Below are 27,024 nucleotides of genomic sequence, written 5' to 3'. Positions count from 1 at the left end.
TATAAAAGTACAATGACGTTGTTGTTGTTACATAAATATTGCTCCCAGTGTTGTATTTCGCTGCCTCTATATTCTACATCACCATGAGCAATAAAGTATTTAGGAAGTCTCACTTGTTGATAATAAATTATTCTTCTATAGAACGGACTGTATGTAAATCTGTACATAACACCCATTCTGCACAGGTAACATACTTTATTATTTTGATGGTAGCAGGTATATCTAGTTTGAATGTATACATATAAAGTAGCAGTACTGACCGATAAATATTGTGACATGCCCAAAGTAAAAGTAGTTGGCAATGGATATTAGAAATGAGACCATGTTCAGCATGAATACTGAAATCTGAATAAGCAATTGTTAAAAAAACAAAACAAATAGATATTTTAACATTTCCTCCTACATCAGGGATTGGATATGTTTTCCAGAAGCAATACTACTATGTTGTAGATACTGTAAGAATGAACAGTCCTCTATTAAGACTTGAAGTGTGTTGACCTGAGATGAGTATTTGACAGGGTGTTGTCCAGCTGCAGTTTTTCCTCTCAGAGCCCCACATTTTTGGTTTTGTATCTTCAGATTACAATAATACAAAAACATTACTTTAAATTATACATTCTCTGCACAATTGTGTTCCCAGTTTAATAACCTCCCCGTATTCACAAACATGTAATTGAAGAGAAACCGCTGCACCTTTCATGTCAATACCTCCAATCAAAGTGAGTGCATGTTACTTGTACAAATAGTTACAGACCATTTGTAGCTATCAGAAGAGTTTACATCCAGAACAGACTTCAGTTATGTCCACGTGGCATCAAATAGACCTTTTCTTCATGGACGTTTATATAACATACCACCCATGGAAATAATATTCAATAACTAAGTAAATGTAGGGAGAAATAACATTTGAAAGCGGCACACATTACAGATTTGTATTTTTTTTTTGTTTCTTTTTATTTAACATTTTCATGTGATGGAATCCTAACAAAGACAGCACATCAAAATTAAATTAACAGGGTAAAAATAAATTACAGAAATTTAAATAATTATATGGGAGGGAAGAGGGGGATGTCCCGAGATTGGTACAAGGAATCCATCACATTTGTTGAGATTCATGCATCAATTAAACGGTTACAGAATATCTCTTGCGAGAACATTACATGCGACTCGGAGCAGGGCATGAACTACTGTTTTAATATTTCAAACACTTATCTACTGAATTGAGTATATGATTTAAAAAATAAAAACTGCGTTGAAAAGGGACGGGAGATTTCCTAAATTAAAGATGGCAACGGAAATAAAAATGGCGATCAGCACAGCATTCTGCTTCAAACATTGCACCTCTGAGACCTTCTGCTATACTTTAGGCCAACACACTTTATATATTCTGGCTGCTGTCAGGTAGATAAATAATAAATGCATTACATGCATTAATGGATGTTGAGAAAACCTGTTGGCAGGAATACATTTATCAGTGCACCTGGTTACAAATAGGTCATTGTGATCCACTCAAATAGGATTAAGTGTATTATGTGAGTCAACATGTTCAGGACAATAAATGTTTCCATTATTTAGACATAACCAACAGGGATTAGCTCTGTGGAAAATGAATCTGTCTGTTTTTTCCTGTGCGTGTTGCAAATGATGGCCGATATGTAGAAGAGGTAAAGTGATTTCACTAGCTAGCGCCTTTTATCCCTTTCACTTTTAGAAGAGCCTCACAGCATATGACACATCCTTCTTCTACACATAGGAAATGGGTTAACGGTGACATATAGCAGAATATATCAGAACAGTCAATTGACATCACTCACTTAAAGTTTGTTTCATGAAAGATTACTTGACAAGTTCTACAGCCCTTAAGTAAATAACCCTCATACTGTTCTTATTTTCACATACAGACACAATGATATTATTGCACTATGTAAGCTATCTTTCATATTATTAAGGTGTTTGTAGGAGGACATGTGCAGAGGTACGCAAGGGAGACTGTTTTAAGGTGATATTAAAATAAGGCTTTATTGTGCCTGTCGCTTTAAACACAGCAAAAAAAACATCATATGAGAAATAGTGAGCCAAACAAAACCTGCTCCACTTTGGCATATATGTCTCCTTATATTCCAGCCCTTTTTAACTGGGTGGCTACCCAAGCTGTTCATCAGCCCAAGTCATATACTGTAGAGATATATATATATATATATATATATATATATATATATATATATATATATATATATATATATATATATATATATATATATATATATATATATAGACAAGTCATTGGAAAATAAAGTCTAATCTGTTTGCTGGGTTGCTCCCTTTTCTCCGGATAATCAGCATCCAGGTTTAGAAGTCTTATTTGTCAGCTCCAGAGATCTGTGTTCTCTCGGTCAGTCTCACCTGGGAGACTCAGGAACCTCTGCTCTGTCTCCTAGTTCAGCTCACATGTGAGCTAAGGAGTCTCACTTCCTGTCTCAGAGGCAGGCTTTTTCTAACACCTCCAATCAACCAGGTGCTGGCCAATTAACCAGCACACTGCTGGATTAGAGGCAAGTTTTCTGAACAGGGTAAGTCCCCTGTTACATACCTCCCCTGTTTGTGGGAAGCTCGGGCTTGCCACGGCCAAAGCCCATCCTTCCACTCTCATTCGAGATATCTCTGTGACTTGAATGAGAGTGGATGGAGGAGAACCCTCAGTCCTGCTGGGATTGGAGCCCTTCCTCCAGTTTAGAAGTGTCTTCTCCAGAAGGTGCTTGAGATCAGCAGTCCTCAGTCACTCGAGGAGAACTTTTTCCAAGTACAGTCTTTCTACTGACCACATGGTCTTAAGCTTTCCCCTGTATCGGGCACTCCTCTTTTTGTAGGCAGACTGTATGGCGACAGTCGCAGAGCGCCTATGCAAATTGCTCTCTCTCGCCATCCTTCCCATGTGCTCCACTTTAGCACCAAATGTCCATTTCCTGGTATCACAAGAGCGCCCAAGGACAGCCACTTGAGTACTCAGTTCTTGAAGCTGTTTCCCTGCACTTTTCCCATTCAATGTAGTCGCCAGTTCAGCTTCTTTGGGATTGAGTTGCAATTCCAGCTCCATTTCCAGAGAATGTCCTATCTTTTCAGCTTCCTCAGCTAAGGATTCTTCTGGCTTTGATTCTGCAGTCCTACTGTACCTCTGTTTGTTGCCTGTTGGGCAGCTGCAGGTTTGACTAGTGCTTTCTTAGGTGGCTCAAACGTCGTAATCTTGTTTTGATGGTGGGTGGTATCCCCAGCTCTCACTGTACCCTTGTCCTTACGGGCACTAGTTACTGTGAGATACAAATGCTTGGGCAGAGCCAATACCTTTTCCCGTATTGGAGGCCATTCTCCTTTCAGGGTCTTTATTTCTTCCCTGTGCTTTCTCTGAGCTTGCTTCCACCTATCATTCATTATTTTGTGGAGCACTGTGAACTTCTTCGCTTGGGCCGCAGATACTCGTCTCAGTTTCTGGACCTTTTTGCGCTCCCTCTTGTACCGAGTCACCTGGCCTCTAAGCTTAGCCTCTAGCGATGCTTTGGTGATGGTCAGGGTAGCCTTCAGTTTATCCTGCTGCTTTGCGAGGATGCACTGGGTAATCAGACGTTCCTGCAGCAGTTGAATTTCCTTAGCAGCCTGCAGATTTTCTTCCTGCAGAGTTCGCTGCTTCTCCTCGACATTCTGGAGGTGTGTACGCAGACCTTGCAGTTGGTTCTGCAGTCGGTGCTCTGCTTCAAATTTTTTACCTTCCAAAAGTCTATTTATTTCTTTAAGCTCGTGCAGCTTTTCATTCTTTTCCTTGACGTAGTCTGTCAAATGAGAATTTTCTACCAGTTTTAAGTTTTCTCTTTTTAATCTTAAATTTTCTCCTTTTTCAGTTTATGTACTATTCAGGGCCTCCTTGCAGTCCTCCTTCCATTTATGCACATCTGCTTTGAGAATGGCAGTCTCCTGGCGTGAGACTTCCTTCTCTAGGTTGAGGGTCTGAAGCTCCTTATGAGAGACTTTGAGATCTAAGTTAAGATGGAGGATAGTTTTCTTTGACATGTCCAGCTCCTCAGTGAGACTGTGAAGTTCCTTTCTGGAGACTTCCAGTTCTGTGTGGCAGCTGTTGATCTCATGATGTGAGGCATCCAGTGCTCTGCGGAGTGTATGAACCTCTTTCTGAGATACGTCCACCTCTGTCCGGACACTGTTGACCTCCTGTTGTGAGGCATTCAGCTCTACGCGAAGAGTGTGAACCTCTTACTGAAAGACTGTCATCTGCTTCAGTGCTGCCTCATACTTCCGCTTCAGCTTAGCCATCATTTTATCAGATTGGCTCTGCTTTTCATCCATGGCGGAAATAGTAGCGTTTGCAGTATCTAGCTCAGTCTTGAGATCGTCCAATTCTGTCCTGGCCAAAGAGTAAATTGTGAGCACATCTTTCTGTAGCTTCACGTTATTTTTCTGTAGCTCTGTGTAACCATCTTTCTTTTGTTTCAATTGTTCACGGAGCATATCACAGTCATGCCTCGCATTTTTCAGGGCATCTTCAGGGCTGGTCAAGGGATCAACACTCACTAGTTCCGGCTCCGCTTCCCTGGGATGATTGGTTGAGGGTTCCTCACTGTTGGCAGCGGACAGACACTTCTTTGGGGTACACGACTTCTGCCTTGGGCCCTCTGGATATTCGGTTAACCGCGGGACGAATTCTCCATTTTCTCTAGGCTGCAGGGCAACTCGGTCCCCCTTTTCCTCCACAGGATCTGCGGACGTGTCTGTTCCTTCCACGGTAAGTGAAGAACCGCTTTTCTTTTTCTTTTTCCGCCTTTTTGTTTTGGATGACTCCGTCCCATCAGGAATACTGGGGTCTCCTTCTTTATTTGATACTTCAGCAGCTTCATTATATATGCCAGGCTTTTCTTGCAGTTGCTTTAGCTGACAGAAATATTGGGTGATCTGCTGCTCCCGCTCTTTCTCTTGTCGACCATATTCGTCATCATAGAGAGCGGTCTTTTCTGTTCGTGCCGAGTTCAGGCACCCCCACCATTCTTGGGGTGTTTTGTGGGTGTGACTCGGTTCGGGTTCCCCGTAAGAGATATCTTCCTCTTTATTGGACTAGAAGGGCCACTCTTCCGTGGGGTAGGGTTCATTACAGGAACGCTGCATCTTGTCCTCCATTTTGGGGCTATCAAGTGTAGTTTTCTTCCTGACCTCAGGAGGCGCTGTTGCCACTGTATTTGCTAGAACCCCCAATTGTGGTAGTCCTACAGGTGGGCATATTTTGCTTGTAGAGGTCGTGGCTCTCACAGGCATCTCTGTAGACTTTTCTTTTTCTTGGGTAAGTTTTACAATATCGGCAGTACTGTGCATGCATTCTCTCTCTTTAGGTATACTGGATGTGCAGTTACTAGGTAAAAACTTCTGTTTGCTTTACACCATTTACTTGCTAGGTGCAATACCCTCCGCTTCAACCAAATAATGTGGTTTTCTGCTTGAGTTCAGTAATGTTCAGTCTCAACTTTGGGTATTATGGCATTCACTCTTCACACTTTGGGATACCTTTTACACAGCTCAGCAACTCATTTTTCCCCAGTAGGGCAATTGTACCCTCAGCACTTGTTTACTGAAAATTCCCCTGCTTCAGCACAGTCTAGCATCAATTTTCACACTTTTCTGCATATACTCCATTCATAACTGGTAGTCCTATGCGGTGTGGCAGCCTTTACTTGCAGAATCAGTACCGCTCGTGTGTCACCATCTGTATTCACTGCTTCAGCGAAACATTTGAAAACAAAAAATGCCTATCCCTTTTAAGGGCTAACTTACCTCTTGAACCCTGACTACAGCTAGAAGGAAAAACCCCTATTTCAATGACCATATTACACTTTATTTGTGATAGGCAAATAAGGTTTACCTGCTTCAGCACAGTCTCTCTCTCTCTCTCTCTCTCTCTCTCTCTCTCGCTCCTCTTGGAATCAGGGAAAAGAGTCCATCTGTGGTTTTGTGGGTTTCAGTGCAGTGTAGATTTCCTGCCTTGGTGTGTCCCTTTAACTCTGGTCCCTGCTGCATGAGATCCTTTGTTTATGTTGCTCAGGCTGTTTGTAGGCAAAAAGCACAAAAAAAAATTCACAGGCAATCTCCGGGCCCCTTTTAACTTCAAGGACCACATCTCGTCCCACTTCTGACGACCATATGTAGGAGGACATGTGCAGAGGTATGCAAGGGAGACTGTTTTAAGGTGAAATTAAAATAAGGCTTTATTGTGCCTGTCGCTTTAAACACAGCAAAAAAAACATCATATGAGAAATAGTGAGCCAAACAAAACCTGCTCCACTTTGGCATATATGTATCCTTATATTCCAGCCCTTTTTAACTGGGTGGCTACCCAAGCTGTTCATCAGCCCAAGTCATATACTGTAGATATATATATATATAATATATATATATATATAGACAAGTCATTGGAAAATAAAGTCTAATCTGTTTGCTGGGTTGCTCCCTTTTCTCCGGATAATCAGCATCCAGGTTTAGAAGTCTTATTTGTCAGCTCCAGAGATCTGTGTTCTCTTGGTCAGTCTCACCTGGGAGACTCAGGAACCTCTGCTCTGTCTCCTAGTTCAGCTCACATGTGAGCTAAGGAGTCTCACTTCCTGTCTCAGAGGCAGGCTTTTTCGAACACCTCCAATCAACCAGGTGCTGGTCAATTAACCAGCACACTGCTGGATTAGAGGCAAGTTTTCTGAACAGGGTAAGTCCCCTGTTACAGTGTTTAAAACCAATACAACAGGCAGCTTTTATTTTAGTCTGTAGAGCAGGGGTGAGCAAACTTTTTATGCCGAGCCTCGCTTTTCATCCAGGAAATTTCTCGGGCCCCCCCTGCTTTATGTGCAACCAAATGACTTGTAGCGGCGCTAATAGACACCTTAATGTATTTAAGTGCAATAAAAAAATGCAATACTTAAGAATGGTGTGTATCCCAGAAAAACACACTTCTCCACCTTCCAAGGAATATGTACAGATTCCTTACAGAAGAAGTCTTGATCCACAGGGGGGGGGGAAGGGAGCGGTATTCTCAGGAACACACCCAAAAAATAAAAAATATACACAATAATGGTGCAGTATGATAAAGCAATAGGGGAATGGGTTATTCTTGGCTCTAATGCAATTCCTACTTACAACAGGTAAGATATAAGCAGGCAGTGGTCTGACTCTGTCAGAGGGATGTAGGTTTAGGATAAATGCAGAGAGGGGAATTTGATAGTAGATAGCTTCATGCAGGATACTTTCAAGGTATGTCAGCTCAGATTCACGCAGAATAACATAGGAAAGAGAAACGGACCATAGTGTAGATCACAAAGTACAGATTTATCCAATCAAAACAGGGTGCACAAACGTACTTACAATAAGTACTTGAAAGATATTCACGTAGCAGTATCGTGAGACAGTAGAGGGCTTTTTTAGTGATGATAAGCTGGCTGGCTGGATGTCTTCCCTTAACTTCCACCTCCCCGTCGCGGTATGGCGTCTGACGTCACTTCCGGCAACACGGGTGATGACATCCGGTAGGGAGCAGGGAAGATGAGTCTCAGCCGATCGCTTGTGTAGACAGCAGGCACCTCACACGTCTTCACGTTCAGCAGGGCTATAGTGGACTAAAGGCTAAAGGCTAGCCCTGCTGAACGTGAAGACGTGTGAGGTGCCTGCTGTCTACACAAGCGATCGGCTGAGACTCATCTTCCCTGCTCCCTACCGGATGTCATCACCCGTGTTGCCGGAAGTGACGTCAGACGGAAGACATCCAGCCAGCCAGCTTATCATCGCTAAAAAAGCCCTCTACTGTCTCACGATACTGCTACGTAAATATCTTTCAAGTACTTATTGTAAGTACGTTTGTGCACCCTGTTTTGATTGGATAAATCTGTACTTTGTGATCTACACTATGGTCCGTTTCTCTTTCCTATGTTATTCTGCGTGAATCTGAGCTGACATACCTTGAAAGTATCCTGCATGAAGCTATCTACTATCAAATTCCCCTCTCTGCATTTATCCTAAACCTACATCCCTCTGACAGAGTCAGACCACTGCCTGCTTATATCTTACCTGTTGTAAGTAGGAATTGCATTAGAGCCAAGAATCACCCATTCCCCTATTGCTTTATCATACTGCACCATTATTGTGTATATTTTTTATTTTTTGGGTGTGTTCCTGAGAATACCGCTCCCTTCCCCCCCGTGGATCAAGACCCCCCTGCTTTATGTAATCAAAATCACATGACATCAGCGCACGCGAGCTGCTTCAGCCAATGAGGGCGAACCAGCTTTGTGACGCGTCCGCCACGCGTCTACAATCTCCTGCAGCCAAGTTCACAAATGGCTTGGGCTGCAGGCATGCGCGCAGGCAGTATACTAGTATTAGATCACTGTTTATTTTATTGTTTGCTGGCATCTGGTAATATGTTTTTTTCTGGTGCACAAAGGCAGTCCATTTGAGGGGGCATTCATCCACCTCTTTGCTACCTCCCTTCCCTCTCCCGCCACCCTTTTTTCCCCTCCCTTTTTTCCTTCTCCCATTTGCTTTCCCCAGTGTCATCCACTCCTACCTACCAGTTGTATGTATTATTTATTTATTCCCGTTTTAAATGTTGCTCAGGGATCAGGGATCCCCATAACCAAACTCAAGGGGGGTACTGATGAATCTCCCCTGCTGATCAATACTCTGAAGTGATCCCCCTGACCCAAAGAAGAACCCTCAGGCCCCCAAAACTCATCCCAAGCCCCTCAATTCTGCCATCTCTGCCTGACCTTCATCCCTCCGTTTAGCCATTGTGTCTCTCCCTCCCCCCAGTGTCTCTCACCTTCCCCCCAGTGTCTCTCTCACCTTCCCCCAGTGTCTCACTCACCTCCCCCCAATGTCTCACTCACCTTCCCCCCAGTGTCTCACTCACCTTCCCCCCAGTGTCTCACTCACCTTCCCCCCAGTGTCTCTCTCACCTTCCCCCCAGTGTCTCTCTCTCACCTTCCCCCAGTGTCTTTCTCTCTCACCTTCCCCCCAATATGTCTCCCACCTCTCCATGTCTCTCTCTCCCCCTCCCCTCAATATGTTCTCTCTCTCTCTTTCACTCCTGCTCCCCATGTGCGGCTGAAAACTGGGACAGGAGGAGGAGGGGCTGTGTGTGTGCAGGGAAGGCCCCGCCCCCATTGCAGGCTGAGTACTGGGACAGGAGGAGGAGGGGCTGTGTGTGTTCAGGGAAGGCCCCGCCCCCGCTGCAGGCTGAGTACTGGGACAGGAGGAGGAGGGGCTGTGTGTGTGCAGGGAAGGCCCCGCCCCCGCTGCAGACTGAGCACTGGGACAGGAGGAGGAGGGGCTGTGTGTGTGCAGGGAAGGCCCCGCCCCCGCTGCAGACTGAGCACTGTGACAGGAGGAGGAGGAGGGGCTGTGTGTGCAGGGAAGGCCCCGCCCCCGCTGCAGACTGAGCACTGGGACAGGAGGAGGAGGGGCTGTGTGTGTGCAGGGAAGGCCCCGCCCCCATTGCAGGCTGAGTACTGGGACAGGAGGAGGAGGGGCTGTGTGTGTGCAGGGAAGGCCCCGCCCCCGCTGCAGGCTGAGTACTGGGACAGGAGGAGGAGGGGCTGTGTGTGTGCAGGGAAGGCCCCGCCCCCGCTTCAGGCTGAGTACTGGGACAGGAGGAGGAGGGGCTGTGTGTGTGCAGGGAAGGCCCCGCCCCCGCTTCAGGCTGAGTACTGGGACAGGAGGAGGAGGGGCTGTGTGTGTGCAGGGAAGGCCCCGCCCCCATTGCAGGCTGAGTACTGGGACAGGAGGAGGAGGGGCTGTGTGTGTGCAGGGAAGGCCCCGCCCCCGCTGCAGACTGAGTACTGGGACAGGAGGAGGAGGGGCTGTGTGTGTGCAGGGAAGGCCCCGCCCCCATTGCAGGCTGAGTACTGGGACAGGAGGAGGAGGGGCTGTGTGTGTGCAGGGAACGCCCCGCCGCAGGCAGAGATCACACAGAAACAGCAGCACGGAGCTTGTGAGCTGCTTGGCCGCCCGTGCACAGCTCTGCCCGCCCCCAGGCTTCCCCGCACGCAGCCTGCGCCCCCCCTAAATATTCTTGCGCACCGCTGCTGTAGAGTATCCAGGGTTTGTTACATGTTAAATAGTGGCAGTTACAATGAGTGGATGTATTTGCTAAACATTTTAATATTGGGGCTTTTTTAAATTTGCCCAAATTCATGCAACTGTCTGTGTGTATTGCAGTGGAAGATAACCCAAGGGAATTAATATGCTAATATGAGACTGTATATGCTAAACATTATAGATCTTCTGTGTCTTACCCTTAAAGAAAAAAAGCAAGACTATTACTGAGCTTGAAAATAAGTAAATATCCATCTATCTTTTTGGGATATTGAAATTCCCAGGCCACATAAGCCACAGTGTTTTCTGAGTCATGTTTAAAATTCTCACTAGAAAAAGCTTATGTGGGTCGGCTGACTCTAACTGTGTCAATGTTAGGAACCCTAATCTAGGCCAGATTTACTAAGCTCAGTTATATCAGGGTTCATAAAATGACTTTGCCTAAAAGTATCTTGGGAGCCAGGAGGTCCCGGAGCTGAAATTGACACGGCCCAGCTCTGGGTAACCCATGGTTTCCAAGATACTTATCAAGACTATCCCCTGCTAGGGAAATCCAGCGTGGCTTCCTTTTGCCCACATATCGAAGGGATTTAAGAACCAAGAAGTACAGGCAGCACCTAAAGAAAGTATTTAGGGGAGCTGAAATGAACAAGGTTCATCTATGGAGACCCCCTGCTTCCCGCCTGCGCTGAAGAAGGGGGGGTATTTACCTGGAATGCTCCTTTGTATGTCTTTGCATTGCTTTGATCCAGACCCTGAAATAGGTCTTCGGCTCGAGTTGCAAAGAGAGGAGTGGAGAGGGAACCAACTCCGGGAATGATGCTACGCTGCTTCCTGTCCCCAGTGTCCTGGACGAACTAGCAAATATCCGCGACGCTTGAGACCGTGTCTGCAGCGATCGCACTGTTGGGGGTCCCTGCTTCTGAGTGGCGCCCCCGTGGCGTTAATCCTTCAGTGTCGTGACTTTCGCAGTCGCAGCATCGATGGTGTTAAGTGTCGCTACAGCTATACCTGACTGTGGTGCTGCACCAGGCTAAACCCTGTAAGACTCTTACCTTACACTCTGGATGTGAGTAACTGTTACGTTATTTAGGTCATAAATAAACTTGGAGTCCCTGACTTAACAGCAGAATTTAGTGGATATGTGATGTTAAGGTAATGCCTCATTTGCATCTCATTATCACTAATGTCCATTATAATTAACTGTGCCTCGTTGTGGGAGAAAACACGGCGGGACATTATTGTCTTTTGAAGACCCACAGTTTATCCAAAAATGACATTAAGTTATGTTGATGCCATGTTATGGGGCTTGACCAAGCTTTTGGGATGTGGCCCTTAAGACACCAGTTGGCACCAACTCGTATTAATCCTTATTGTTTTAAAGGCGCTGCAACCTATATTAGTGCTCAAATAAAATAAATGCACATACATGTGCAAAAGCCTCTGTAATATTTATTTAGTTTAGTTGTTTGAATTGTTACAAATATTTTCTAGCCTCAGCGGTTGCATCTGAATAATAATATTGGTCACATTCCCAGCTTCTTCATTGTCTCCCTTTCTTCTCACTGAAAACAAGCTGCTCACATAATAATGCATAATAAGTCAGTGAAAGCATCAGAGCTTCCACATGCTGCCCAGTATGTAAGTAATTACTAATGAAGTGGGTGGAGCCCAAAGAAAATACCATTGAAAACCTGTTTTACAGTTAATTTTTTTTCCTTTTCATAATGACCAAGTATGGTCTCTTGGAGTTATATATATATATATATACTCTATATGATAAGAGCATGTGATCATCTCTGGTTTGTTCACCATGTGTTTTGCTCACCGGTGCAGTAAACACTCAGTGTAATGCACTCCAGACCTTTTCTGCTTAAATGATGTTAAAAACGGTGTTTGACCAATGTGGAGGACTGCAGCATCATATATATCACAGTCACCGGCCATTCTACACTGATGGGGTCAAAGGCTGGAGTTTGAAAAACTGACATTTGAAATCTATATCTCTAAACATCTTGGAGTTGGAGTTGTCCTGACATTGACAGGAGACAGAACTGGGAAGAGTTCCAGGCCCACACAGATTCACCCCATTCTTTGTGTAGAGTGCATGTTTAGCAGGCATCCTGCTGCACTTTGTATTGTAAGGGAATGTAGCATTTGCTTGCTTGCATAAGAGTAAGCTAATCTTGAGTAATAAAGCAGGCTGAGACAATAAATAAATATACAAATTGGCAATCAATCTAGTCATTTCTGAGAGAGATGTACAGTATATATATATATATATATAATATATATATAATCCACACCGGGGGAAGGACCAGCACAGATAACATTCCAATAGACACTGTTTATAGTATACCTTTTGCTTGCTTCATTCATTGTAACATCGCCGGAAGAAGAGATTAGTGTATCTCGAAAGCTCGCACAAATAAAAGCATTTCGTTAGCCACAGAACGGTATCATCTATTTATTTTTTGATTATATATATATATATATATATATATATATATATATATATATATATATATATATATATATATATATATATATATATATAGGCAATACGATACCGTGTTTGAGACGAATATCAAGAGGCAGCACTCCAATGGATGGTCAAAAAAAGCTTTGTATTGATAAGACATTTGTTCCCAAATGAATGGAAGCCCCAGCGTTGTCTGGAACGCATAGTGCGCTCGTGGAGTGAAATGCACCTACTGCGCATGCGCGGGTCAGAGGTGAAAGGCAAGAAGTCAAATAGTCACTTGATGCGTGTCAGTTACCAGAGGGGGCGCCTGACACGCATCAAGTGACTATTTGACTTCTTGCCTTTCACCTCTGACCCGCGCATGCGCAGTAGGTGCGTTTCACTCCACGAGCGCACTATGCGTTCCAGACAACGCTGGGGCTTCCATTCATTTGGGAAGAAATCCCAATCATGCTGCATTATCAAATAAGGTATTGTTTTATTGATTGCACCTGTTTGTTATGTGTTTTTAGGGTATTTATAGGTGTTCTGTTGCACTCTGTATTCACATCACCTTGAGAAAGGTCCCGCATGTAGGACCGAAACGTTGGTAATGATGTCTTAACAATACAAAGCTTTTTTTGACCATCCATTGGAGTGCTGCCTCTTGATATTCGTCTCAAACACGGTATCGTATTGTCTATTTATTTTCTACAGGATTTGCACCCATCATCTTGATTTACCCGACGGAGTGCCTATTGTTCTTGTTTATTTGCTATATATATATATATATTGTAAAGACCAAAACTACTTAAGTACATCCAAATGTCTCATTTGTCCCCAAAGTTATTGATATGTCTTAGGCTGAGGTCCCGCTGCGTTCGGCGGCGTGCGGACCACCAGTCCCTTACCTCCAGTCTGTTGGTCCCCGCTGCCTCCTTCGGACGTGGCTCACTACGTGCTGTGAAGCGTCAGCTGGCCAGAGCTACAAGCCTCTGGTGTTTTGCAGCGTTGCCGCGTCACGTGGTGTGGCAGTGAGCCAATGAGGAGGGGAGCTGTCTGGAGCTACGGGAGGGAGGTCTGAGTGTGTATGTTTGTGTGTGTTTACCCACGCCTGCAATTTGAAATCTGCACTGTCCTCTATACAGCATGGCAGCATCCCTCCCCCCTCCCCCCCTCCGGTGCCCGTGTCACAGGCTGCCCGTGCTGCGCGCTGGGGAGGTTGCGGCCAGCTCCGGCAGCTGAACTTGTCGGCCCCGGGAGGAGAGGCAGCAGCAGATGCACGGGGCGGGGGGTCTGTGCATAATAGGAATCTCATCCCAAAGGGAAAGCAACAAGGCAGAGGGGTTTCCAGCCCGGGCGCTGTGTGTAGGGAAGGGTCAGATGAGTCAGGCTTCAGGGCCTATTACTTTCCCCCTCCCTTCCTCCAGTGGATGGCAAGTGTATCCATCAGTCTATTAATGTGTGTGCCTGTGTGTGTAATGGCCCTGCCCCCCACTTCATGGCTCCACCCACCCGACGTGTTTTGGTCACGCCCCCCCCCGCCCCGAAACAAGTTCACGGCGGACCACAGATCGCGGGACGCCGGCAAGCAAGGCAGCCGTGCGGGTGCGTGCAGCGGGGCCTTAGCCTTACACAGTTTAACTGCAATTTTCACAATTCTTGGCTCGTAAATGCAAAAAAGCAGATTTTTTTTAGAATGCTATAATATTAATGATAAAACAGGCATTTTGAACATGCATATCTTGGCATCAGTGTATGAAGGCATCAGGCTGACTTTGCAGAGCGGTTGTAGGCATTGTTAGGAAAGCGTTCAGTGTTCCCCACTGCTGCTGATGATGGAGCAGATGTGGATGGAGGGGAAGCAGTTGTGTGCACAGCCATGTATCTCTGTTTATTTTACAGTGTTCTCAAGCTTGGTAACCAAGGCAGCCTTCCTTCCTCCAGTTGTGGCTGAAACAGAAACAGGCTGGGTGGGCAAAGTAGGATGGTGGCCATTGTGGAACTGTGGAGTTACTTGATGCACATAATATAATTTGTAATGGCATACAGTATATCAAATTCTGAGTGAGGCACTGTCCATTATTTTCCCATCCACCGATTACAAAATCTGCTATGTCTTAGTTTATGTGAACCCCTCTAATTACCCCTGCAAACTGTAAAACGTGCAGATGTAGCAGACATTCGTGTCCCTGTTAACGCAAAATAAAGTACCCATTACTATTGTTTTCAATTTCACTCTAGCGTTAAATCAATCACTCGTGTTAATGGGGGAAAACATGTCTGCTACATCTAAACAGGCGTACCCCGCACTAACGTACGCAATGGGACCAGAGCATGTATGTAAAGCGAAAATGTACTTAAAGTGAAGCACTCCCTTTTTCCCACTTATAGATGCATGTACTGTACTGCAATCGTCATATACGTGTATAACTAATGTAAATAACCCATGTGTAACAGGCTCTATAGTCTCCCCGCTAGCGCACAGCTTCGGTACAGGTAGGGAGCCGGTATTGCTGTTCAGGACGTGCTGACAGGTGCATGCGTGAGCTGCCATTTGCCTATTGGGCGAGGGGAATCAGCGGGTCACTACAACGGTGGTCTGTAGGGTAGAATAAGTGTTCGTACTCGCGAGTGTACTTAGTGAGTGTCCTTAAACCGGGGTATGCCTGTAAATCACATTTCTTAACTTTGAAGCAGACACAAACAAGGTACAGTTTGTGTGTTTCACTTGTAGCCCTTTAAAATCTCATTACAGAAATATCTCTTAAGATTTAGCCTGTTGTGTTGGTTAACACAAACACAAACGTTTGAACAACTTTAACACTAGTAATGATAAACTTGATTGAACAGAACTAATAATCTTTCTTTTTATGCCCACTTTCCTTACAAAGGACCACAATGCTGGTTTATTGCACACTATGCCTCAAATGCAACGTTTTTCCTTCTCATACTTGTCTTTTAATGTTTTTGTAAATGTCATCTGTTTCAGCACCTTTCTTTAACGAGAGAATTTGACTCCGATTCGCTGAGGCACTATAGCTGGGCTGCAGATACATTGGACAATGTTAATCTTGTCTCCAGTCCAGTTCATTCTGGGTGAGTTTTGTTGTGCTATTTAAATGTACTCTTGCTTTGAAATCTATTTTCCCTACACGTATATACTATATTATGGCATTCTAATACCAAATGTTTCAACACGTGTTCTTAATATCCTTCATATTAACATCTCATACTTTTATAATAAAGCCACAATGTATTTAAAGCAACAATCTGCTCTTCTTGATTATTGTTTTATTAATGTAAAGTAAGGTTCTCCGAGTTCTGGAGATATAGGGGAATATTTGTGAGATAGTGCCAAAATGTACAGTAAGTTACCTTACACCTCATTCAAGTGAATGGACATATGGGATCTATTGGCTTGGCACCACTTAGTAAATCTGAGCCATGGTCATCTAACTATTGCCCACCTTGGAGATTTGTGCGATGGTTAAAAATAGCCATCAGACTGCCAACCAAGAGATGTTACAAACCATGATATTAATGTAAGTGTCCATATTTATAGTGTGTGTGTAAACATATTATATTATATATTATAATGGAAATACTACTGTATGCTCATTTGCATGCCTTAGGACCATTATCACCCAGCACACACAGCACTTCCACTGCAGCAAGGGATTCTGGGAAATGACATGCGAATGAGCACACAGTGCCACTTTTTGCTTCAAAAGCATAAGCAAAAGGTGGCACTGTGCTCATTTGCATGTCATTTCCCAGAATCCCTTGCTGCAGTGGAAGTGCTGTGTGCTGGGTGATAATGGTGAAAGGCGGGGTTGCAGACCTGTCTAAGACATGCAGATGAGCATACAGTAATATATCCATTTGCTATATGCTTTGCTGTGGAGGGTTGTTGTCACTTTTTTTACCCAACATAACATAACAAAGTGTGTGTGTGTGTGTGTGTGTGTGTGTGTGTGTGTGTGTGTGTGTGTGTGTGTGTGTGTGTGTGTGTGTGTGTGTGTGTGTGTGTGTGTGTGTGTGTGTGTGGTTCAATAGGCAGTATCAGTGCTTAGCCAATGTCACCAAAAGTGTCATTCATTGTTGGTTGAAACTATATTTTCTGTTCAGATATCTTGTGAGCAGGCTCCTATTTTGCTGCCATATACAGGTTTCCAATCTGATCGATATATGTTGCTTGCATTTAATTGTCTTATATGATTTATTATTTTTTTGCTTTCTGTATTATTTTGCAGCTTTATCTCTCCACTCCCCCACTATGATGCAAGGTGATAACATTCATCTGTGTGTGATTGTGTTGCTTCTTGTATTACTTATACTAATAAATACTAATACAGAGTCCTGTACGCTCTGTTCTAGCTAGCCTCTTATTCCTATATTGATCAAGACAAAGTTACTTTTAGCATATTGACATAGAAATGTAATTCACAAAATTATTACGAAAAGTCAAGATAATTGTTTGCATCTGTACTATAAACCACAATGTATCCTTATTAGAACTTTTGCATGCATATTAAATGTAACAGATACAATGGAAGGAACTTCCCAAACTATTACTCCTTTTTTCACTTGGGAACATGTCTTGACCAAGCGGTTATGATCCTGAGCGCTGCTGGGCTTCCGACAATGACAGGGTTAGGGGTTATTGGCTCTTTGTAAGGAAGCCTTTTCCAAGCTTTTTTTTGGTCTTCTATGTGGGACTGCCTCTTTGATAAGGCATTTCCAAGGGGTGCCATAGTAAATGGGTAACAGTTCTGTCCAACCCACAATATGCAGGAGGTTTCTTTTGAAGGTGCAATTCCAACAGACGTCCAGGTAAATGTCTTAGGTGCCTCCAAACAGGGAAGTGTTTGCCAATGAAGTGTTTTCTACACTTATCCCACCCTGTCCTTTTCAGAGAAGCAGTAAAGTTGTGGGAAGGGGGACTCTGGTTGCACAAGCACTTGCTGAACACACTTTTTCATCATACACAAGGGTGTGGCCAGAGGAAATCAAACCCCTCCCAAGTCTAACCAGTCTCATAAATAAAACAAACTCTATAGCTGTCAGAATTGGGTAAACCCTGTTTTTATCAAGTACCCAGACGAGACTCCTTAAACATGTCACTGGAATTGGTTCACTTTGGTCCTAGGTGGGATTGCTCCTTTAAAGGGTCTTTCTCGCTCATCTCAGAGTAATGTCCTTAATATAATTCATTGGCTTCTCACCTTTGTCTTTATTGGTCCTCTTACAAGGGCAGGGTGGTGTAATGGTAAAGAATACACTTGATTTGTCACTCATCCATTCAGGTGCCCAAAGGAATAAGTCATTTTCAAAGAAACAGAATCTGTCAGATATTTGCTTTCAGTAGTGACATGTTTAAGTAAGGTGATCACCTTGATAAAGGTCCCGTTTGTGGACCGAAACGTTGGAATGATGTCTTGTTGATTCAATACAATATTTTGACTACCATTTGGAGTGCTGTCTCTGATATTTCATCTTGATGCGGTATCGTATTTCCTATATATATATATATATATATATATATATATATATATATATATCAGGTAATAAAGAACCATAGGCACTCCGTCTGAATAGAAAAAATGGGTGCAAATCCTGTACAAATAAATAGGCAATACGATACCGCACGTGGACGAATATCAGAGGCAGCACTCCAAATGAATATCAAAGATCCTGTATTATTCAACAAAACATCATATCCAACGTTTCGGTCCTCAAACGGCCGCGCCCACAGACGCGCGTGCACCTAGCCGGCCAGGAAAAGCACGGCCGAGCAGGGCGCAGCACTGGAGCACCAGCGCGCCTCTACCCACCCTGGACGAGGCCTAACAGACAGGATCAACTCGGTAGGATTCAAACATTGCGAGTCCCATTCAAACGCAGGGACCCACGCTATGTTAATCTGATGGGCCATTACAGCCGGCTTTGCACTGTCCGGCGGAGTGTCCCAGATTTTTGGAATGTGCTCTAGAATATCCCGTGGACGCTGGGCCATAAGGAAAGATTTCACCTGTATGGTTGAAAGGGGTCTCCGGAGATTAATCCCGTTAATTTCAGCTCCAGGTACCCCCTGCTTCCGGGGATACTTACCTGCAAATTAGGTGCCGGTAGCTGCACCATTCGGCTACCAGTGTTCACAATATGTCGGCACTTTAGAGATTTCCCGCCCTGCAAACCAATAGGAAGCCGTGACATCATCGGTGCAGTTTCCTATTGGCCCATGTGATGTGGGAGCTTAAAACTTTAAAGCTCTGCGTGCTGAGCCGGAGCAGCTATCAGCACCTACTTCGGGTATCCCCTGCTTCAATTCTATATTAAAAATAAAATAAAAATTGGCAGGCTTGGATTGTTCTTTTAAATGTCATAATAGTAAACACACGTTTCATCATTGGTGATGTTCGGCTCCCCAGGAAAAGGCATGTTACAGTAGGTAATACATATAGAAGTTGACATCCTTGTGCTCCAGCAACAATATAGATCCGATGAAAGGTTTCCATGTGCGGATATTCTCAGAAAAGTCTTCATTATTTAACACAAAAGTGACCTCTAACTCTGCCATGAATAGGTTGGCATATGTAGGTGCCATATTCGTCCCCATAGCAATCCCTTAAAAATAAAATAAAAATTGGCAGGCTTGGATTGTTCTTTTAAATGTCATAATATTAATAATAATAATAATAATATTAATAATAAAAAATGTGATTGTATCTAAAGTAATTCTTAGTAAGAATGATTTTTAAAAGTGATGGGGTAAAGTCAGCCAGTGGTTTTGGTAGTGCACCACCCGATTGTAATGCTTTATTTGTAGCTAATAGGCCGTCTTTATGTGGAATAGCTGTGTAGAGACTTTGCACATCTAAGGTGCAAGCCAAATGTTGTTCCCTTGTGGTTTGAGCTGATCTATCAGTTGTAAAAAGTCAGTTGTATCCTTAAGGTATGCAGGTGTGGTTTTAACCCGGGGCTGTAGTATCTTATCTACAAATATAGCCAATGGTTGAAAAATGGAGTTTGTGCCGGCAACAATTGGCCTGTCTGGAGGTTTAACTGAGCGTTTGTGAATTGTTGGTAGTGTATATAGAACCGGTGTTATTGGATGTCTTGGCAGCAGGAATTCTTTTTGATGTTTGTTTATAATATTTGTTGAATATGCCTCTGTTACAAGTTTACTGGTCTGTCTTTGCAGGTTGAAAACCGGATCATGCACTATGATTTTGTAGTGTTGTCTGTTATGAAGTTGTTTCGTCATTTCTTTATGGTAGTCTGTTCTGTTTTGTATTACACTTGTCCCGCCTTTATCTGCCGGTGTTATAACGATATCAGTGCTGTTCTGCAATTCTTTCAAGGCTTTATATTGTTCTTTTGACATGCTGTTGTGGACCTTCCGCTTATTCTCCCAGTTGAGCATTCCGACCTGCCTGGTTACCACTGTGCTGAAAGTTTGTAATGTTGGATGTAAGATGTGTGGGCTATAGCTGCTCTTATTCCTACATTTCCCAGTTTCACAGGCTTGTGGTAGTCCCATGGTAAGTGGCTGCTCTGGGTTGTCAGCGGGAGCTGTGCTGGCTCCCCCGTCCCAGGAAATCATTAGGCTGTAGTGGCTGCTCAGCCTCGTATCACAGGTGTTGGGGCTAAGGTGATTTTTAACCCCTAGGTGTATGTAAAGTTGTTTATCAATCATTTGTAAGGTGTATGGTCTGAGGAAAGGACAGGGTTGTCCTGAAACATCAGTGTATATACCTGCTCTGATGTACTGAACACAACAGACGTCTTTGCACTCAACTTTAAGTCTCCTGTGTGCTTCCTCTATTTTCAACATTTACTATACATACGTGGATCCAGCTTTGAGACGTCGGTGAGCACCAAGGAGGAAAAATGCCTATCCTATAGCATTCATTTATATTAACAGTAGTGTGCCACTTGTACATACCTCCTTTGTAACAATATAGACCCTTGTTCAACATACTAGAAAATGAGATCCTAGTTAAATATATTTTTTAAGCTGCAGTTCATGCAATAACCTACTGTACATGTGTTTTTTTTTTTTAATAAGTCAGTTTTGCACTATGAGAAAATACGTGTAGCATTTTATAAGACATTTTTAATGTATTATAATGTAACAAGCATGTTTTTGTTTCTATAGCAACCATTTATGAAGTCACATTCCCTTCCTCTTCTTAAACAGGCTCTGGCACACCCCTGTTTGAGTCCTGACATCTGCCTAGCAGTGCACCAATTGTATCTAGTGACTGCCTGGTCACATGATCTTCCACAGAGAACTTTGCCTCTATAGTTTACTTCTGCTGCACTGACAGGAATTTAGCGGACCCCCGAGCCAAATCTTTGCCGATTGATCGGCAGCATAGCTAATCACTTGTCAGTGTGTAGATTGTATTGATGCACACATTAAAAATAAAATAAAAATGTAAACAGCAGCTTTAAACAAACACCTGAACATAGTAATTTGTTATTAATAGAACACTGTTAGGTAGGTAGCAGCTAAGTCATTGTATTGTATTGTATTGTAAGTTCATGGGGTGGGTTTTAAGATGTGAAACTCCCAAAGTCATAGCTCTCTTCTTGCATTATTTAACAGTCACAATACAGCGTAGTTTTCCTAGTTGCTCGATCAATGGAGTATTTAAGATATTCTAGCTTCGTGTTTCACAATGCCCAGGAGAACTAAGGATATCCTGTATCTTTTGAAAGCATTTTGTCCCTTATTTGACAAATTGAAAGGTTTTAATCAAAGGGGCTTTGTTTGCCCAATACAGACATTGGTTGTTTGTATCTACTACCAGCAACTTTTTCCAAAAGATGTCGGTCTAGTTTAATTGTATAATAGTGACTAAAACTGCTGGTGTAAAGAAATACCCTACTGTAGGTGTAAGTTCAGATGTTACTTGGTAGGTGTGCCCTAGGTGTAAGTTCAGATGTTACTTGGTAGGTGTGTCCTAGGTGTAAGTCCAGATGTTACTTGGTAGGTGTGCCCTAGGTGTAAGTCCAGATGTTACTTGGTAGGTGTAAGTCCAGATGTTACTTGGTAGGTGTGTCCTAGGTGCAAGTTCAGATGTTACTTGGTAGGTGTAAGTCCAGATGTTACTTGGTAGGTGTGCCCTAGGTGTAAGTCCAGATGTTACTTGGTAGGTGTGCCCTAGGTGTAAGTTCAGATGTTACTTGGTAGGTGTGCCCTAGGTGTAAGTTCGTTACTTGGTAGGTGTGCCCTAGGTGTAAGTTCGTTACTTGGTAGGTGTGCCCTAGGTGTAAGTTCGTTACTTGGTAGGTGTGCCCTAGGTGTAAGTTCGTTACTTGGTAGGTGTGCCCTAGGTGTAAGTCCAGATGTTACTTGGTAGGTGTACCATAGGTGTAAGTTCAGATGTTACTTGGTAGGTGTGTCCTGGGTGTAAGTTCAGATGTTACTTGGTAGGTGTGCCCTAGGTGTAAGTCCAGATGTTACTTGGTAGGTGTAAGTCCAGATGTTACTTGGTAGGTGTGCCCTAGGTGTAAGTCCAGATGTTACTTGGTAGGTGTGCCCTAGGTGTAAGTTCAGATGTTACTTGGTAGGTGTGCCCTAGGTGTAAGTTCGTTACTTGGTAGGTGTGCCCTAGGTGTAAGTTCGTTACTTGGTAGGTGTACCATAGGTGTAAGTTCAAATGTTACTTGGTAGGTGTGTCCTAGGTGTAAGTTCAGATGTTACTTGGTAGGTGTGCCCTAGGTGTAAGTCCAGATGTTACTTGGTAGGTGTGCCCTAGGTGTAAGTCCAGATGTTACTTGGTAGGTGTGCCCTAGGTGTAAGTCCAGATGTTACTTGGTAGGTGTGCCCTAGGTGTAAGTCCAGATGTTACTTGGTAGGTGTGCCCTAGGTGTAAGTTCAGATGTTACTTGGTAGGTGTACCCTAGGTGTAAGTTCGTTACTTGGTAGGTGTGCCCTAGGTGTAAGTTCGTTACTTGGTAGGTGTGCCCTAGGTGTAAGTCCAGATGTTACTTGGTAGGTGTGCCCTAGGTGTAAGTTCAGATGTTACTTGGTAGGTGTGTCCTAGGTGTAAGTTCAGATGTTACTTGGTAGGTGTGCCCTAGGTGTAAGTCCAGATGTTACTTGGTAGGTGTGTCCTAGGTGTAAGTTCAGATGTTACTTGGTAGGTGTGTCCTAGGTGTAAGTTCAGATGTTACTTGGTAGGTGTGCCCTAGGTGTAAGTTCGTTACTTGGTAGGTGTGCCCTAGGTGTAAGTTCGTTACTTGGTAGGTGTACCATAGGTGTAAGTTCAGATGTTACTTGGTAGGTGTGTCCTAGGTGTAAGTTCAGATGTTACTTGGTAGGTGTGCCCTAGGTGTAAGTCCAGATGTTACTTGGTAGGTGTGTCCTAGGTGTAAGTTCAGATGTTACTTGGTAGGTGTGCCCTAGGTGTAAGTTCAGATGTTACTTGGTAGGTGTGCCCTAGGTGTAAGTTCAGATGTTACTTGGTAGGTGTGCCCTAGGTGTAAGTTCAATGTTACTTGGTAGGTGTGTCCTAGGTGTAAGTCCAGATGTTACTTGGTAGGTGTGTCCTAGGTGTAAGTTCAGATGTTACTTGGTAGGTGTGCCCTAGGTGTAAGTTCAATGTTACTTGGTAGGTGTGCCCTAGGTGTAAGTTCAGATGTTACTTGGTAGGTGTGCCCTAGGTGTAAGTTCAGATGTTACTTGGTAGGTGTGCCCTAGGTGTAAGTTCAGATGTTACTTGGTAGGTGTGCCCTAGGTGTAAGTTCAGATGTTACTTGGTAGGTGTGCCCTAGGTGTAAGTTCAGATGTTACTTGGTAGGTGTGCCCTAGGTGTAAGTTCAGATGTTACTTGGTAGGTGTGCCCTAGGTGTAAGTTCAGATGTTACTTGGTAGGTGTGCCCTAGGTGTAAGTTCAGATGTTACTTGGTAGGTGTGTCCTAGGTGTAAGTTCAGATGTTACTTGGTAGGTGTGCCCTAGGTGTAAGTTCGTTACTTGGTAGGTGTGCCCTAGGTGTAAGTTCGTTACTTGGTAGGTGTGCCCTAGGTGTAAGTTCGTTACTTGGTAGGTGTGCCCTAGGTGTAAGTTCAGATGTTACTTGGTAGGTGTAAGTCCAGATGTTACTTGGTAGGTGTGTCCTAGGTGTAAGTTCAGATGTTACTTGGTAGGTGTGCCCTAGGTGTAAGTTCAGATGTTACTTGGTAGGTGTGCCGTAGGTGTAAGTTCAGATGTTACTTGGTAGGTGTGCCCTAGGTGTAAGTCCAGATGTTACTTGGTAGGTGTGCCCTAGGTGTAAGTCCAGATGTTACTTGGTAGGTGTGCCCTAGGTGTAAGTTCAGATGTTACTTGGTAGGTGTAAGTCCAGATGTTACTTGGTAGGTGTGTCCTAGGTGTAAGTTCAGATGTTACTTGGTAGGTGTGCCCTAGGTGTAAGTTCAGATGTTACTTGGTAGGTGTGCCCTAGGTGTAAGTTCAGATGTTACTTGGTAGGTGTGCCCTAGGTGTAAGTCCAGATGTTACTTGGTAGGTGTGCCCTAGGTGTAAGTCCAGATGTTACTTGGTAGGTGTGCCCTAGGTGTAAGTCCAGATGTTACTTGGTAGGTGTGCCCTAGGTGTAAGTTCAATGTTACTTGGTAGGAATGCAAAGTTTGGCATTTCTCATTTGACTAAGTTAGAATCCTTTCTCTGAAACCAGACTGTCGGTGTGAAACCTTCCTGAGAGGTTGATTGCTCCACATCTCCAGTACTTTTATCTTTGGCCTGGAATAGCTAATCAGTCGTATACAAAAGCAACACTTTCGGAAGAGGGAAAGGGCCTACATTTTAAGGAAGGACAGCTAGTCTTTCCCATGACAGGATGACTGAGAAATTAATCCTTTATTGTTCCCCTTCCTTTTTATCTTTGTACAAAAAGTTGTTCAATTATATGAACATATGGGTGGGAGTTTTTTTTTTATTATTATTATTTCATCCCTCACCATAAAATGGTGTTTTGATTTTGAATAGTTCATCTATAAAAATTAGGACAAAAGTTAAATGCATGTCACAATTACAGTATTCTGTTTTAAAATTCTGTTTATTAATCAAGCATCACCTGGCTTATGCTGTAGTGTTTGTCTAAATGATAATTATGTGTACTAATCTAGAAATTGTTGACTTAACTTGGCTATAACAGTGTGGGTAGAATAAAAGCAATTCCGTTATTAGCACCCTTGTATTTGCTGCACTAACGCTCGTTTGGCATGGTTTATCTTTCCCACTTTACTCAAAACGTGATCACAATCCTGAAGACCGGCTCTTTTATTCCCACAGGTTCCTGGTTAGTTTTATGGTTGATGCACGTGGTGGTTCCATGAGGGGGAGTCGGCACAACGGGATGCAAATCATTATTCCCCCACGCAAGTGTACAGCACCCACCCGTATCACCTGCCGCCTAGTGAAGAGACACAAACTGGCAACGCCGCCACCAATGGTAGAAGGAGAGGGCTTAGCCAGTAGGCTGGTAGAAATGGGTCCAGCTGGTGCACAGTTTTTGGGGTAAGTTACCGCACATTAAATTCATGGCACATAACATCATCACAGGTCTCATTTTATTTATCTATTTAATTAAGCAGAATGTTATGGAGAGCTTGCGTTCCCATAATGCAACTAATGGTTTACTAAACCTTTACATCGCAGTGCTTGTTTGTGACAGAGGTTAGGGACACCTCACAAATAGCAACTAGTTTATTCTAATTCATAATGGTTACATAAAATTAGTGTTTGGCTTTCAAAATGCACTGTACTGCTTTTCAAACTCTGTTTTGTAGCAAAAACTGCTGTTTTGTGCTTTGGCGGCACAGTAATCCTGATATTGTATGCAATAAGTGATTATTAATGCAAAATTATCAGTTTCAATACAATTAGTCTGCAGGGTTTGAACTTTAGAGATAAGTAAATATCTTCATAATAGCTTTTTGTTGGGGGCCCCCACAAAATGGTTTAAAAAGAGCCTAAAATATGAAATGATTCAACTGGCAGGTTGTCAGCTGGCACTGATGACGATAATGATGGTGGTTGGGGAGGAGAACTGGTGGGTACTGATGGTCGTGGGGAAACGCCATGGGTATGATAGCACTGGTGACAAGATGGTCAACTCAGTCAGCAGCAGAAACTTAGCTTGTAAGTGTCAGGCCCTCACTTTTCCACATCGGCTGTGGTGTGTACTCTTAGTGTGTGAACCATTAAGAGCCCAGCCCATTAATTCAACAACCTCTTGCTACAGTTGTGAAACAGCCTTGTTGAAGAATATGCAGTACTGGCTATTTTTCAGCAAGTTTTGGCTCCCTAAATGTCTTTGTTTCTACAAAGCTAACAGGCAGCATATTGCATAATGGCAAGTGTGCACCCCGCCAAAATCTTAGTGAAATATTTGTTGGTGTGTAGTGGATTAAACATAATTAGTTCACATGGTTTTTCTACTGCAACAGGGCCCCTTTTTTCCATGTCTATGCTTCCCACTACTCGAGTCAGTGTCGTAACTATATTTCTTGAAACCCTGCAATTTTTTTTAACGAGCCCCCAAACAAAAAACACAAAATAAATCTAGGGTTTCCACAGGGGTCCCTGTATCAGTGTCCTTGTGAGCCCCCTCGCACCTTGACCTCTCACCCCGCTATTTCTCTCCCCTCACTGTCCCCTTTGCTACTCCCTCTATTTCTCTTCCCACCATTGTCCCCCTCTGCCCCTTTCTTACACTTCCTCCCTCTCACAATCCCCCTTCCCACACATGCTCAATCCTCCCCCCCCCCCCACACACACACACATATACACACACACACAAACCCCTCCACACACACAATTACCCCCCCCCCCGCACACACAAAATTAACCCCCCCTGCACACACACAAATTCCCCCTCACCACACGCACACATACATACAAATAACCCCCCGCCCCTTCACACACACAAATATCTTTCCCCCACCCACCCCCAACCACCCCTCCACAAAATAACACACACTACCCCAATAACTTTACCTGGTAGCTGCTGCAGACAATCCTCTGCCATGTGGGCTGATGTCCGGGCGGGGAAACGGGCAGGGGGAGGAGGACGCGGCTGTGCACTGCCGGACCCACCCCCGCATCAAACAGAGGCAGCGGAGAAGCAGCAGCCACCAGAAAAACTTGGGCCCGAACTCTGTCAGCCGCCAAGACCAAATTCCAGCACACTTTCGGGACCCCACGGATTGCAGGGTTTTGTGGCCACGTAGTTATGCCACTGGCTGGAGCAGCAAAACTCTCTGAAACGCTTGATTGATTACCAGGACATGAGTCCTTCTCACAACTGTGCTCCTGCGTGTGCTCTTCTCAGAGTTTAAACCTCTCTGCCCTATAAGTTTAGAGGAGGCACTCCAATGAGTCCCTGCTTTCCTCTGCCCCACAATGGCATGGCACAAA

General features: G+C 43.9%; 1 protein-coding gene across 1 annotated transcript in view; it reads left to right on the top strand.

The window, feature by feature from the left end:
- ANK3 (ankyrin 3) overlaps positions 1 to 27,024 on the top strand; it is a 461,946-nt gene that overhangs the window by 327,588 nt on the left and 107,334 nt on the right. The window contains 2 exon segments of the mRNA XM_075612960.1: positions 15,582 to 15,688; positions 24,898 to 25,122. Coding sequence (XP_075469075.1) covers positions 15,582 to 15,688; positions 24,898 to 25,122 — 332 coding nt within the window.

The sequence above is a fragment of the Ascaphus truei genome, chromosome 8 (genome assembly GCF_040206685.1).
Source record: "Ascaphus truei isolate aAscTru1 chromosome 8, aAscTru1.hap1, whole genome shotgun sequence".
NCBI classification, from domain to species: domain Eukaryota; kingdom Metazoa; phylum Chordata; class Amphibia; order Anura; family Ascaphidae; genus Ascaphus; species Ascaphus truei.
This window is presented reverse-complemented; position numbering and strand designations above follow the sequence as displayed.